General features: G+C 36.3%; 1 protein-coding gene across 1 annotated transcript; it reads left to right on the top strand.

Moving 5' to 3' along the window:
• Positions 1-294: 294 nt before the first annotated feature.
• On the top strand, positions 295-13,837 carry LOC118597864 (aminopeptidase Ey-like). Its single transcript, XM_024296373.2, has 20 exons — positions 295-2,645; positions 3,955-4,097; positions 4,386-4,525; positions 6,438-6,564; positions 6,681-6,835; positions 6,906-7,019; positions 7,932-8,075; positions 8,150-8,215; positions 8,292-8,357; positions 8,450-8,622; positions 9,090-9,166; positions 9,235-9,368; positions 9,443-9,498; positions 9,575-9,722; positions 10,312-10,403; positions 10,494-10,601; positions 12,474-12,638; positions 12,714-12,848; positions 12,928-13,006; positions 13,137-13,837. Exons 1-20 carry the CDS (start codon positions 2,071-2,073, stop codon positions 13,290-13,292), a joined length of 2,853 nt encoding a protein of 950 aa, XP_024152141.1. The 5' UTR covers positions 295-2,070; the 3' UTR covers positions 13,293-13,837.
• Positions 13,838-16,644: the final 2,807 nt, after the last annotated feature.

Raw genomic sequence — 16,644 nt, 5'->3', positions numbered from 1 at the left:
CTGAGTATTTCTTTAATCACATTGTTGTGAGTCAGGGGGAAAAATTGTTTAAAAAAAGAACTCATTTGGCTTAATGAATACGCTGGCCGTGCCATAAGCTCCTTATGCAAAGCTCTCAGCAATGGTGAGGGGAAGGGGGCGGGGTTACTTCATACAAAGTGTCCCACCAAAATTTCAAGGCTAATTTCTAATGAACTGCTCCAGCTCTGCCGAAGCTATATCCCAGAAAACGATTTTTTTTTTTATTTAAGATAAACCAACACTGGGAACGCTTTTAAATGAGACTAAAGCATTTGTACAAGACAACAATCCCTTTAATGTAGGGTTATTGACATTGTTGTCCTGTTTCCTCAACAGTTTTATCTCTGATGGGAAAATAAATAGGGAGCCCAGAACAAAACCAAGAGGAGCTCCACATACAAGTTTTCGACTCAATTGTTTAGCTTGAAGTTGTTTATTAAAATACCTCATTTCATGTCTGTCGAGGGATATTTTCTGATCTAGAAAGCTGAAATTCCTCCTTTAGTCATAAATATTTTAAACAGAGGCGTTCCTGCGCTGAAAACTAAACCCAAAACAGATGTTTTGGGGTTGTTCAATGAAAACAAATTTTCCTTTTTAAATTCAACTTTAACTGCTGTGCCTCCCAAAGCTGTTGAGTAACAAGCTCCCCATATGCATTTCACAATTCAGTATTAACATCTTTATGGTTTGATTTACCTTTTTTTTTTTTTGTTAAAAAAATCTTTTGTGAGCTTGGTATTTGTTAAAAATGGCTTTGTGAGCAAAGCAGGAAAGAGGAAGACTTTGGTGGTGAAGATGGTTGAAGGGGGTGGATCCCCAAAGGTGTTGTTTCAAGGAGTTGGAGATTCCTTTTCTTGGTTTTGCAGAGTTGTGTGATCAAAATAAGCCCAGTGCGGGTGTGAGAGATATTCTTTTATTTGAGGTTCTGATCTAATTTAGTTGATTCTTCTTCTGGACTTGTTCATGTTGTTTGTTGTTTTGGGCAGAGCAAAAAGACTGGGGAGAAAAGATGAGGAAACCTTTTTTTAGCCACAGGGTCAGATTTTTCAACACATTTATCCATTGGATCATTACTTATTTTCTGACTTTAACATTTTTTGTTTAATTACTTTGCAGAAATGAGCATCAGTGTTTCCGCTGCCCATGTATGTGATTAAACTAGATTTAGTGTCTATGTAGAATTGTGAGATCAGTTTTCCACATGGTCCAGTTAAGGGTCGTGAGGTTCTTCATAAAAGTTGATTATAGTACAAAGAGGTGACAAAACATGACCCGATGCTTTAAAATATGCCAAAATAAAGAGGTTTTAAATGATCTGAGTTTTGTGTTTGAGGGGGTCTGTGTGTTTTTCACAATGATCTGGAACAATGCTGGCTCCCCAACTGACTGATGATTCCCAGTTTATTCAAAAAGACAAGATTTTGTTGTATTTGGTTATGAAACATAGCCCTCTTGACTTTTGCGAAGCCTCCTCTGCACACATTAGACTCTCAAAGACCCACTCCATCTTTTGGTCTATTTTAAAAGCGGAAAAATTGAGTCGTTTTTGAGGACATAGTTTCTGCAGAGCGGCAGTAGTTATTTAGAAAGTCACTTCTGAGTTGTGGGCAGGACTGTTGGCCCAGAGCAATCCCGCCCCCTTTCCCTTCTATCTGCAGAGAGCTCACTGTTAACACTGTAATGTGAGGATCTTTATCAAACTAGGTTTTAACGTCTGCTCTTTCTTCACAATACCGAAATACTCAGAAATGCAACTTGAGCCGAATTTACTTAATATATGTCCTCCAACATAAGAAAAATGCTACAAGAACATGTAAAAAAAAAATAATAATAATAATATGTAGGCCAATTTAAAAGTTGAGCAGTGTCACAACTCAAGAGAAATCTCCAGTAAATCTCCTTCTGGACTCATGAAGTTTAAGGATTTGCTCGTTCTAGTTCCGAATTGCTTGGTATCTTCAGCTGTTTTCCAAGTCGTGTAGAAGATGGAGCATACATTACAATGACTTTAATAATTCTCTCTTTTCCTTGATCTTCAGTAGGGACATGGGGAATGGCTTCCATGTCAGAAAAGGGGTGGCGTTGGCCTCCCTGGTTGCAGCCCTTGCTGCCATAGTAGTCATCATAGCCCTCTCTGTGAGGATCGCGCAGGAGAAGTCAAGGAACGCAGGAACACTTCCATCTACGGCCGAGCCCACTGCTTTTATTCCAAAGGAGCCGTGGGATCACTACAGACTCCCGGACACTATCACTCCGATTTCCTACAATGTGACCTTCTGGCCACGACTGGAACCCGACGATAATGATCTCTACCTGTTCACCGGGAATTGCACGGTGGTGTTTAAATGTACGAGGGAGACGGACCTCATCCTCATCCATTCCATAGAGCTGAACTTCACTCTGCTGGACGGATTTCATGCCAGGTTGACGGGCCTGAATGGACCCGCGCCCAGTCTGAAGAAGACTTGGCTGGAGGATCGGACTGAGTACTTGGTGGTCCAGCTTGATGGCCCACTTCAGGTCAACAGCAGTTATGAACTCTTCACAGAGTTTGCTGGAGAGCTGTCCCTTATCCAGCAAGGTTTCTACAGGAGTGTATACACTGAGGACGGAGTGGAAAAGTAAGAGGAGATCCATTTTTTTTGGTTCCTGAATGAAATTTTAGAAATTTTGAATATTCGCCTGTTTCTGCATATCCACATAAAAAGTTTACTTTTATAAAGAATATTTTACTCTTCCAGTAAGTGAAGTAAGGCTGAGTATTTTCAGCACAAATGGAAATAATTGCGGTTCTGTCAAAGGATGTCCCTTAATTAAAGCACAAAGAAAGGGTAAAGAATGAAACCGAGCACAGAGCCTTGTGGAACACCTCAACTGACTGTTGAGTAAAGAAAACCCAGTGATTGTGCAAAACTTTTCCCAACAGTCATTATTATTTTTATGTTGTTAATTTGTAAAAAAAAAAAAAAATAAATAAATAATAATATTAATATAAGCAAACCGATCATTTTACCAATACAAATTCAAAATTTGAAAACCAGGAAAGAATGTTTTTATTACATTCAATAATTTTTTTTATTTATTTTATTAATTAAAATTAATTATGTTGCTAAAATGTAGTTTTTGGAAATGGATCTGAGCTGGAGAACACATCTGGTCAGTAGCTGTGCCTTCAAAAACTCAGAATCTCCATATTAATCAATCACATTTGGACTACTTATGTACAAAGCAGTTATAGAATCTGTTCACAAACTGAATAATTTTATGCGTCTGGTGGGAGGTTGGCGCCAGTGTTCGGCAGTGGAGCTACCATCACTGTGTGAATGGGTGTGTGAATGGGTCTGAGACTGTTCTTACGCTCTGATTTTGATTCTCTTGGCTGAATCAGATTTCCATATTTTGACGTTAACACTTAATAATGCAGATTTTTGTCCAAAAATGACAGCATGAGCAACAACCTCCTGATTTGCTTATGGTGTCCTTTAAAGTGCCTGTATCATGATATTCCTTGTCTTTCAAAGTAAACAATTTCCATAATAGGGTATTAGAAAAGCATAATAAAAAATGTAGTTAAAAAATGAATCTGAAATTTACTTTAAGAGCATTTCGGGTACTCTCTGTCCCTCTAATATAACAAAACACAAGTAAATTATTGAGGAAACAAAGCAAAAATATCAGGATTTTGTAAAATGTTTCAATTTGGCTGAAACATCACCTTGAATTACACAAGCGTCAATCCTAGAGAAAATAAAGACATTTTACATTTTTTATTTGGAAATGGGTAATTTCAAGAAATCAAAACAATAATATTACAAAACATGACAACACATGCTTTTTTTATTACAAAACGCTCACTAAGTTAAAGAAAAAAGAAGTGTTATCATTATGCTGTGACAGTGTGAGTGTGATAACACAGTTTTGTGATTTTAGGGTGATTGCAGCAACTCAAATGCAGCCCACACATGCCAGAAAAGCCTTCCCGTGCTTCGATGAGCCGGCCTTGAAAGCTGTCTTCCATGTGACGCTCATTCACCCACAAAACACCACGGCTCTATCCAACTCCATAACCTCCGGCAAGTCCACATTTCCTCTCTTACTTCTATCAGAATGCAGTTGTTTTTCTCCCAAACATTGGCATTAATCAGACATTTCTTTACTCAGTGTTGAGAATATATACAGTATATAAATACATTTATCCAATGTCATTATTTAAATGTGTTACTGCCATCTACTTTCCATTGTTTTAGGAATAAAACATATCTTACAAACTTTTGTACAGTTGTTCTCTACATCTCTATAATTTCAAATAAAACAAAATAAAAGCCAGCGTTTTATTTTCTATTGTTTTTAACTCCAAACAGGGCATGTCAACATCACTGTGGATGGCCAGGACCTGATCAGGACCAGCTTTGGACCCACAGTGATCATGTCAACCTACTTGCTGGCTTTTGTGGTGTGCGATTATGGACATATCCGGACAGAACCGGGCCGAAGCGTTTTGGTAAACATCACAACAGTGAAAACTGTTTAATAGAAATGCATAAAAATGACTCTAAACGGGTCTTTTCGTCATGATGTTGATGGAAAAGGTCTGTTGGGGTTTCGGATGCTTGTTTCTTGAAAGTGAAATTCCCCGATGGTATGAACAAACTTAAAGGATTACAAAATAAAGCTTTCTGGGTGAACTCGGCTGAACTGAAACTAATGAAAGAGAGGGATCTTACACTAAAAAGACGCATCAGGAATATATTAAATATTAAGCTGTAAAGCAGTAAAATACATGAGGAAGGCAGGAGCAGTTTTTTTTTAACCTTAGTTGAGGATGTACGGAGCCCCTAATGAGACATCGAACTAAAAAAAAAATGTAAGTAAAAAAGGAAATGTTTTTCTAAAAGTTCATAGGGTCTATGTAAAAAAATAATGGAAGTGAAAAAAAAAATTCTGGTTAGTAACTGGTACACATCAGTTACTATTTTGTGCGCACCTATTACCATCCAGAATTTTTTATTTTTTATTTCAATTTGAGAAGAAAAAAAAATCTGGTTAGTAATGATGAGTGTGCACCAGATAGTAACTAGATTTTTTTTTTCAAAAATTGAAGTAAAAAATTAAATTCTACTTACTATGTGGTGCGCACCAGATAGTATTTTTTTGATTTTTTTTTTTTACTTAAAGTTTTAGAAAAAACAATGTTCTTGTTAGTAGTTGGTGCACATCAGATAGTAACTGAAAAAAACTAATATATATATATATATATATATATATATATATATATATAAAATAGTTTACTTTAAATTTTATGAAAAAACATTTTTTTTTACTTTCATTTTGCTTTTTACTTCTTTTTTTTCTTCAATGTCCCTTTAGAGCGCATGTGTTAAAGTCAATTCTATCATTTATTTTTTGTATCTTGTGTTCATTTCTAACTTGTATAATTTTGACAAAATATATTTTTATGGAGAGTAAAATATTTAAAGTTATTTAAGGTTTAAGTTAATTTATTCTGGAATAATATTCCTGCATTTTTATTATTCATAATTTTGTTAAAAAAGTTACGGTTTTAAACAGAAGTTTAAAAAAAATGTCATTCTGTGAGCTTTTTGGACTATTTTGGCATTTACGAAGATTTTTTTTTGGCTATTTTGGGGTTTAGCTAATATTTCAGCTACATGGTAGCTATTTTGGATAATTTAGGCTTTTTTTTGTTTAGCTAATATTTAGTCTAAATGCTAGCTGGATTGGTTAATTTAGCCTTTTTTAAATGTTTTTAGGCGGTTAATGCTATATATTTAGTCCATAATTATGTTAAGAAGTTATGGTTTTAAAGTTTTAAAAATGTAGTTTTAGAGTGTTCAATAAATGTTTATCCTGTTCAGCTGTGACTTAAGGTGTTTTTTGGATTTTGGCCCCTTGTGCGATTCAGTTTGACACCCCTGATTCAGAGGCTCTTTCAGAGTAATACACAAAATTGATATTTGTAAAATATCAGTTTGTTTCCAGTCATTTGGTTGAGCAGCCAGGTAAAGGGTTAATGTGCAAAAAACTAATAAAATATAATGAAAAAAATGTGATAAGTTTTGCATATCAGTTTTAATATATGACAAGTGAAGTTGTTTTTGTAGTTTTTATTATAGATATGAGTCAATATCATTTTGAAAAATGTGACTAAAAGAAAGCCTTGATAAGATTAAACTAAAAGCCAAATGTCAAACAGATGAATCCTCCTCATGTAAAAACACTTTATTTTGAATAACTTTCACCCCTTAAACCTCAGAATTTCCAGTCATATTTCACTCCTCAGAGTTTTTCTGTCTTCTCTTTCCTGTTTGCAGCTGTGTCTTTGTGCTGCCCTCTGCTGGATGTAAAGCTGAACTTTTTTTTCCAAAATCACTGATGATTTTTTTCTGTTTCAGATCAGGGTCTGGGCTAGCAAGACAGCCATAGATAAAGGAAAGGGAAATTATGCCCTGGAGAAGGCCCCGCCCATTCTGGCGTTCTATGAAAAGTACTATAACATCTCGTACCCCCTGGAGAAGTCCGGTAGGAACCTCTGTGCAGTAAACGCCCATCATTACATGCTTCCTGGAGTTGCTTTTGTTTTTCTAGCTCACTGAGGTAAGTTCCCCCCTACAAAGTATTTTTCTGTTTTTTTACAGACCAGATTGCCATACCTGGATTTGGCCACGGAGCGATGGAGAACTGGGGCCTGATCACCTATACAGAGCCTGCGCTTTTACAAGGCCTCCACGAGTCTTTTTATGAAGAGAAGGAGGTGGTGGTGGCAATGGTCTCCCATGAGTTGGCACATATGGTATAACACCCAACAAACGCGTGTAATTTACTGATCGAGAAGGAGAGCAGTGACTGAAACTTTCCTCCAGTGGTTTGGAAACCTGGTGACCTTGAGGTGGTGGAACGACTTGTGGCTTAACGAAGGCTTTGCCTCCTACGTTTCCAACCTGGGGTCAGACCATGCAGAACCGACGTGGGAGCTGGTAAACGCTTTAGAACATTCTGTTGAATATTTGTTCATAAAATAAATATAATCCAATCGTGCATCCTCCAAATTTGCTTAAATCCCACTTGGGTCTCATGCAGTTGCTGGAGCCTATCCTAGCAACTGTTGAGTGAAGGCGGGGTACGTTCTGTAAAGGATGCCAGTCCATCGCAGGCCAAATGAATATATCATATACATTTTTGATAACAACAAATCTTATAAAAATAATAATTTTAACATGCCCAATAATACGTTTTTAGCTAGTTCTAAGCAAATTGTTTGTATTTTGTAACATTTTTAGATTACAGTGACAAAAAAGACAGTGTAATAAGTATCTCGTTTCCATAAATTACCATCTTATGTGCACAAGTAAGCATTTTGTTTAAACTAACACAGTTAAATTAGTATTATTATGTGTACACAAAAAGTTAACTTGTGCACAAATTGATAAAAATTTTAGGGAATATTTTTTTTATTTCTCAATATCAATCCGGGGCTCCATAATATTTAGTTTTCGGATTGTATAAAATATATTTATAAAATATATTTTTAAGAAATACAACAAATGACAATTTTTCAGATTTTTTTTCTTTAAACATTTTAATAAAAATCTCTATAGACGTGTTTAGGCTTAATAAATATAAATATTTATTAATGATAAATATTAATAAATAGTATAGATTTTCAGGGGTTCTACAATCTTTGCAAGAGACAACAGAGTGCAGGTACGTCATGGCATCCTCAGAAGTACAATAGTATTAGGAGCTTCCTCTTTGATTTTTATTTAATATTTGTCACACTTAAAAAAGAAAAAAAAATTAAAATAGTCAAACTTACTGTAAATTATTCTTTATTATTTAGAAAATTGCCACCATAAAGTCTAATTCAATGATGGTCAATTTAATTTCAGAATGACTTCATTGCACCAGAGGAGATCCTGCATGTGATGGATGAAGATGCTTCCTGCTTTTCCCACCCCCTCTCTGTCAAAGAGGAGGAAGCCCGGACACCACATGAAATTGAATTCCTGTTTGACAGCATCACCTACAAAAAGGTGAATTCAAAGCTGTTTCAAAGTAGGAGATAACTGCAGGTCTACGGATTAATCAACGAAATGTTTCATGGCAGGGTGCTGCTGTCCTTCGAATGCTGTCACACTTTGTGACTGAGGCGGTGTTGACCAAAGGATTGCAGGTACAATGAATTCAAATCACACTTTCTAGAAGGTTTTTTCTAAAATATGCTAAAAAGTCTCAAATTCTTTTACCAGACTTACCTAAAAGAGTTCCAGTATAAAAACACGGTTCCAAAGGATCTGTGGAAGCACTTACAAATGGTAGGATGCTAGCGCAGACAGAATGGAATGATGTGTCATTTTGTTCATAAAGTTTCAAAGAGAACATACAAGTTTTGTTTTGATGTCTGAAGGCGGTGGATGAAGCCGGCATCTCCCTGCCCCGACCGGTAGAGGAGATCATGAACCGATGGGTCTTACAGATGGGTTTTCCGCTAATTACCATCGACACACGGACCGGAAACGTCACGCAGAAACACTACTTGTCAAGTTTAGAATGTGTGATGGACACCCCTTCAGAGTTCAAGTGAGCGCCACTGTTTCCAGTGTTTACAGATATGCCTGATAATCAATATAAGTATAAATATCTATTTTTTTCTTGGAGATGTGATAGCATCAGATTTGTATGTGCGTTACAAATGATTTGTGATTAATTTTCAAAGATTTGTATGTGTAGTGAGATTCAAGCTTTTGTATTTTAAGTTGTGCATGTGTAAATTGTTTTTTTTTTTCAGAATTTTGTATTTATGCACAAAATATATTGTATGAGTTGCAAATCAACAATTACTTCTGCACAAATTGGAGTGATGCTATTTTCTCTCCATACCTTTGCAATGGGAGGAAAAGCACATCAGTATAAGGGTGGGTGGGGTCATCTGGACCCCACAAGATAACACAAGGGTTAAGATTCAGTTTTTACAGTGTAACATTTGTCCTTTCATCATATTACTGTGTTACTGTTTTGCATGTTTGGTTAAACTGATGTGTCTGAAGCTACTCGTGGTTCGTCCCCATCACCTGGATGAAGAATGGGAAAGAAGAACCAAAATATTGGCTTCTAACAAAGGAAGGTAATTCTCCCTTCAAACAGAGTGAATAATTAGTGAATATGTGATTTATTAATGTCTTTTGAATTTAGATACAAACACAGACATGGCTCTGGGGTCTTCTGATTGGTTGGTGGCCAACATCAATTTGACAAGTTTCTTTAGAGTCAATTATGATGCTGAAAACTGGGAGCGCATCATCAGCAAACTGAACTCTAGACATCAGGTGAGCGTAGAGCTCCTGCAGCTCTTCTCAAACAAACAGTCTCTAAACTTTTCAATCTGTCGTTTGCTGTTTAGGACATTCCACTGATCAACCGAGCTCAGATCATAGACGACGCCTTTAATCTGGCAGAGTAAGGTCATATTTTTCAGAGGCTTTTCTTCAAAACAAAAAAATAATAATATTTCTGTGTTAATGATCCCCTTCAGCTTGGGGATGGTGAACATGACTCTGGCTCTGAGAATCACCTCGTACCTGGATAAGGAAGTTGAGTACATGCCATGGGGCCGAGCTGATTTCCACTTGAAGAACTTCATCGACATCCTTCATTCAAGAGGGATTTATGGACCCCTGCAGGTTTGCAAAGAAGCATAAATCTGATGAATTATGGTCCGATCGTTGTGAAACATGGAAATGTCTTTTTGAAGTTATAAAGATTTTAACATCAATTAAAACCTGATTGTTAACGTTACCTCACAATTTAGTCAAGGAGTAACAAATTTAACGTTTACAGTTAGTTAGCTAACTAAAATCCACCCACCCAACCATCTTTACAATCCACTGAATCCCTTTTAGGATCACTAGGTTGCTGGAGCCTATCCTATTTACTGTTGTGCGAAGGCGGGGTTTACCTTGAACAGGTTCCACTCAGTTGCAGGGCCAAACATTTAAACTTAGGGGCAATTACAGACACCAATTACCATGTGCCCTTATGATGTAATGTTAATTTTTCAATTGAAGTCTATGGGATTTTGTCTTCGTGGAACCACCAACTTCCTGTTTGGAACGCCAGAAGTTTCCTACAGTCAATGGTTTAGCCTCAGATGCTTTAGATGAGACCATCACATTCCAGAAATAATAATACAAAAAATATTGAAAAAGTTTGAGTGCTCTTTTGCTAGTGTTTGGTGTCCCTATTGTGTAATGTTTTATCTTTATACTGCAGGCATACCTAAGAAACAAGGTCACGCCTTTGTTTCAGCACTTCAGGGAGCTGACCCTTAACTGGACTAAGAGCCCAGCACGTCACTCAGACATGTGAGGACGTCAACCTTCTCTCAGTTTGAAGATGAAGTCCATTTTCTGAAATTGCCCTCCATCTTCTGATTCTTTATTATTCCTCTCCAGGTACAACCAGATGACAGTCATCAAGCTGGCCTGCAAATTGGAAGTGAATGACTGCACTCAGCTCACCACGACATGGTTCAGAGAGTGGATGAATAATTCCACCAACAAGTAAAGCTTTGCAGAACACAGCAGCTTACGTTGACGTTCCTTTGTTTACGCTTCCATAACCCCAAATAACCATTGGTATCATATTTGATTCATGTTTTTCTGAGACCCCTATCTCATTGGCATAACCCATACTTTCCCTCAGAACCATTAACTGTATAAATAGAACTGGATAGAGTGGCTGTGACATCACCCATGGAAAATGCCTCACTTCCAGCAAAATTAAGCCAATTCAGTTGTCATTTTTCTGCGACACGGACGGCACCATTTGGAGCCAGTCGACAGTGATTGGTCCATGTCAGTCTGAATCAATATTCTATGGCCACTACTCTATGAGTGAGATTGTTTAAAGTCTACACCATTTCTACCGAAAGCTGCTTGGGAGAATCTGTCAAAGTTGGGGGCTAGCCGGGACCACAAGGTTTTACTGAGGCATCTTATTCGTCAGTTTTTAACTTGAATAACTTGTAATAAGGAAAAAATGTCCTGGAAAAATATAAATGATTAGGAAAAAAGATTTCTTGAGCCTTTCAGAGTAAACCATATATATGATCTTATATTGCCTTTGGCACATTAAAGCACATATTATTTCTGAAATGTGAGTTCTTTTCGTGTTTTTTTTTTTTCTACCGGGAAATAAGACGCCTGAAACTCTGAGGCTCTTTTTTTAATTAAAAACACAGATGGCAAACAGTAAATATCAAAGAACACTACACTGTTCATCAATTGTTCAAAACAACACCAGGCGGTAAAAATAAAAATAAAATTATGTAAAATTATAAAGCAGAGCAAAATTATGTTTTAATTGCTTTGTACTAGAGGAAATAGACTGTGTGTAAAATATTATTTGGGCCAATAAACCCAAAGCATTAGGAGTGTTATTGTTAAATTTCGTTTTGTAAATTTAGTACAAAATCAGGAGATGAGTTAAAATTGAGATAAAACTTATTATCCTAATGAAAGAAAAAAAAATAAGATGTTTTGCTAAGATAAAATGTGGATAAAAATTTAGTTTTTATCAGATTTGTTCATCTGCCCCAAATTATTTCAGAGTGCTTGCCAGTCCAGAAAATATGAATCAATGGTTCTTCAAATCGACAACAGAATGAACAGTTTTATCAATATCCCTTTTTAGCCTTTCTATATACTGATTTGTTAAATGGAATTTAAATGGATCGTTAAATGGAATTTCCCATAGGACGGCTAATGCTAACGCTCGGTTGACGTAAACATGCATTGCTGACTAAATGAACATCTTTATAAACTCATTGCCATGAGTTTTCCAAACTCTTTCAAGGAAATATTTTTAAAGTATCCATTTGTGGTCTAAAACACAGTTTTCTCAAAAAAAAAAGTCTATGGGAAGTGGGTAATTCCTGTTTGGAACGCGATGCGAGAGGAGTCACTAAGTTCAGTTCCTATATACAGTCTGTGTTACAAACCCATTGTATGTTACTTTGTGTTTTCTGGCCTGTAGTTAATCATCATTAGAGGCAGTAGATTCATCTTTTGTTATTCATCTTTTTATATGACTACTTGCTGTATTGAAAGAATGTAAAATTAGTTGAAAATTAATTCTTTATAATACTGTTAAAAATGTTTGGATTAAATTGGGTAAATAAGATGCTTTTTTCGCTGTCATGTCAATAATTTGCATCTGCAACTAACATTGTTGTGAATAGAAACTTACCAAATCAGACAATGTATCATAAATGATACTTTCTATATCTCATTAAAGACAGACATTGCAAAATTTGGTTTTTGGATTTCATCGAAAAGTAAATAAAATCAACAAATTCCGCAAAAATCAAAAAATTCTGTCAATTCTTTGATGTCATGGGCTTTACAGGGTAACTATTGGATGTCTGTTTACAGAATCCGCCCCAGTTTGAAGAAGGAAGTTTACTGCAGCGCAGTCGCAGCCGGAGGGGTGGAGGAGTGGGACTTTATATGGTCCATGTACAAGAAAAACATCACGTCAGAAGTTGGTGATCTGTTCTATGCTCTGTCCTGCACCAGACAGCCTTGGCTTATCAACAGGTCAGCTACATGTACACGTTGAGTGAATTACATTTTTATGGGTGTTTTGAAATTGAACTTTGGACTGCATTTCAGGTATTTGCAGCACTGTTTGGATCAAGATAAAGTCTATGGCATCCATCATGCACTTATTTGGATGTCTCATAACCCCGTCGGCCAACCTCTGCTTTGGGACTTTGTCAGAGCCAACTGGCGGAGCTTGATTGAAAAGTGGGTTTTTAAAACGATTGACTGTATGCATGTTATGCTCCAGCATCAAACCTCTGAACCTCTGTTATTCTCTGTGTAGTGACAGGTGCTATTTTTTAAAAGACATTCTGATCTCTGCTGCAACAGACAGTTTATCCACTGAGTTTCAGTACAAACAGGTATCCTTCCACTGTTTCTTTGTTTTATAAGTCTCATCGTTTCTGGTTTTAGAAATGACATTTAATTGGAAAAAAAATAAGTATTTGTTGGCATGAATATCAGAAATGTTCTTGTCTTTTTGCTTTGCAGCTGCTGCAGCTCAAAGAGGAACTTAAAGAGCATCTCTGCTCGGGAGATGAGACTTTTGAGGAAGCATTGAAAACTGTGGAGGCCAACATGAAATGGATTGAGAGGTACAAGAAAGAGGTGCACGACTGGCTCATTAGTGAAACTTCAGAGAAGTAATCCTACTTTTTAACTTCTGAAAGAAAAATTGACCAAATGTTAACTGATGATATGTAAAGTTTTATTATTATTATTTGTCTTTTTAGATTTTCTTTGGAAAACTATGGAAAAATAATTTCTGATATTCTATTATTTGTATGTACTTTACTGTTGTAATATTTGAAAGACAGATATCAGTATGTTTTTGATCCCTACACACTGATTTTACTTGTTGAGTTCCTCGAGGTTTAGTGTTTGGACCAGTTTTGTTTACCTTTGACAAAGTTTGGAGCCACTTTTAGAAAACATTATTTTATTTTGATGATGTTTAGCTATTTGTTGAATCGAATTAAATTGATATTTCAAGCTCAATCCACTGTTTATCTGTTTTCCAGCCTTGAATGGGAACATATCTGACATTGAATTCAAATGATACAATAGGTTAGCTTTAGTTCACAGAGGAGGTCAGACAAAGAGAAAAGTCTAAAGCAAACCATGTGATGTGTTTTCAAAGCTGTCTTTGCAACAGTCAGATCTGAAAAACAACAGGCGCACAACAACATAAAAGACACACAAAGACATATTCTCAAAAAAAAAAGGAAAGACACGTTAGCAAAACTGCAGACAAAGTTTACACTAATGGCAATCTTCTGATCTTATTCCAGATGATTACTCTTCTCAAAGTGTTGAGAAATCTAAATGTGCATTTTCAATCTTCTTATTCAAAATAGAATCTTTTAAAACCATTTTCAGATTCACTTAAAATATTAAAGTATCTCAAGCTAACTACAATCCTAGAAAAAAGCGCTCAAGGAATACTTTCTGAAAGTAGAATGATAAGTTGCAAAAAATAAATTGCATAAGTTGCACATTTTTGTTTACAAACTTTTGAGCTCAGAAAATAAAATAAAAATAGTCCCTGGTAAAATAGATAAAAATGTTTGTGGGTTTTACCATAAAACATAAAACAAGGCATGAATGAATAGTATAAAAGAGTTGTTGACAGACATTTGTGGCCTCATGACTTCTATGTTTAAGTGTTTTATTCAGAACGAGGACCATGGGAACTGGAGGATTCTTGTTGCTGCAACACAAGTCAACCTACTTCTCAGAACACCGGCTTGTGAAGAATCTGTTCTTTTCATTTAAAAGTGGCTTATATACAAAGAAATGCAGGGAGATAAGAGACCAGGAAAGGAAATTAAAATATTAAAACTGTTTCTGAAACTGTATTTTTTTCCTGAAAGTTCTCTGAACACATTGCCTCACAGTGATGCTCAAAAAATATTCTATGCATTTGTTAACTCTAGAACATCTGATTATCCGCGGGTCCAGATGTTTCTGTTGTAAATCTTTAGCTGCTTCTGGTTTTTGCAGATAACTGAGGAAAAGATTTACAAATGGCATCTGTGAGATTGCTGGCCTAAAGAACTGGCGTCACTTTGTTGAAATTAAAGTTATACTTTCCTATATCATACTGCCAACCTTATCACCAACAAATTCTTTCATCGGATGCTCTGGAAAAACTCAGAGATTACTAAGATTTTATCGCTGAGTATTTTGAACACGTTAAGGGAAGAACACGTCCCGCCGCTATTCAAACCTCCAAGTACGGCAGTCAATCGACAGCTGGCTCAAGCTCGTAGAGATCATCCATAAGGAATTCCAGGCGCTATAATTTAGTCAGCATCAAGTGATGGAATTAACCACAGAGAACCAAACACTCAGACAGAAGGTGGAGAGGATTAAAAAAAATGAGCTGCAGATCTCATCTGACTATTGGAAGATCGGAAGATCAAAGAACCTGGATCTTCAGGTCTGAAGCATGAGGGACAACTTAAGCTTCTCAGGGATTCCAGAGGAGGCCGAGGAGGATGCAGAGAAAACCCTGAAAAGCTTAATTAAAGATCACCTTAAAGTCCCAGAGGAAACTGCAAACCAGATCACCTTCCACAGTGTCCACTGTATGGATGGAGCTAAACCCAGCCACCAGCCTCAGCATGAACATTCAGTTCCCAGCTGAGACAATACAACAGAGGGTCCTCTTTCCCACCGTAGTCGTCTCCATGGACAGACTTTACGGGGATGGTCCGCTCTATAAAGAATAATGAGTCAACACCTGGCTCAACTGAACTCTGGAAATACTGGTAGATGAAATAAATATATTACATCCGTAACACATTATATCAATAATAAATATGTTGGTTTAGCTTAAACTACATACAGTGTTGTAGATATAAGGTAACATGCATCTTAAACAGCTAGTTTAGTTAAGTGGTTAATACGTATATGCTTTTTTTTATTTCATGAGTTCTTTTTCATTTTTTTAAGTTTTTTTGTCCTCTTTTTTTTTCCTGTGTGCGTCTCATTACCCACTTTATCCCCATTTTTACCCCCCATCCTGGTTGAAAACATAAAATATCGTGATTAAAAATGTTTCACAACATGGGATCTAATAGGTTTATGCTCACACTCTTGCAGAAGAACACGGTACATATTATTTACACCTCTTATAGATACACACAGGACTCCCATGGCAACAGTCATTAGACCACATGATTCACACAGCTGTTTCACACACGCAGAGGTCACACAGGGCCACACATGGTGCCGGTCACAGTTGCACACACATCAACCTATCTTAATAAATTTGCTATTATTCAGTTAAATTTGTTACATGGAATGCATGTGGAATTCATTCTGGAGAAAAGAGGCTGAAAGTTTTGAATCCTCTCAGTGTTTTTAAAACAGATGTTATTTTATTGCAGGAGACCTATTTAACTAACCCAACAGACCATCATCTTTCCTCCCCACAGTTTCCATCCATATACTCAGCCATTTATAACTCAAAGAAAAGAGGTGTTGCTATACTGATCAATAAAAATGTTATATTTAGCCAAACTGACACTATATCAGATCCAGAAGTCAGATATGTAATTATAAATATAATAATTGCCTGAAGTGTGTCCTGATGTTGGTCTTCAGATGTATGCTGACGACACAGTGGTTTATGTGGCTGGAAAAAACCCTGATGCAGCCAGTAGTATCTTGACTAGAACACTTGAGAAAGTGTCTGATTGGTTGAAAAGTTCCTGTCTAACTCTTAACCAAAAGAAAACAAAATATCTATGCTTTTCATTGAAAAGAAGTACATCATCAAATAACCTAAACATTGAAATGAATGGAGAACCAACTGAACAAGGAGAAGAAGAAAATATTGTTTAAACGTTTAACTGGATTTGAACCTCAACTACTATCCAAATTTGTCCAAAGACTAGAAACTTCCAGAAAAACAAGAGCAGCTGCAAGTGGAGACTGTAAAGTCCCATTTTGTCAAAAATCTTTTGCACAGAATATTTTCTTTGTGAAAGGA

This window comes from Oryzias melastigma, linkage group LG3 (genome assembly GCF_002922805.2).
Source record: "Oryzias melastigma strain HK-1 linkage group LG3, ASM292280v2, whole genome shotgun sequence".
NCBI classification, from domain to species: Eukaryota; Metazoa; Chordata; class Actinopteri; order Beloniformes; family Adrianichthyidae; genus Oryzias; species Oryzias melastigma.
Note: the sequence above shows the minus strand (reverse complement) of the source record. Positions and strands in the feature narration are given on the sequence as shown.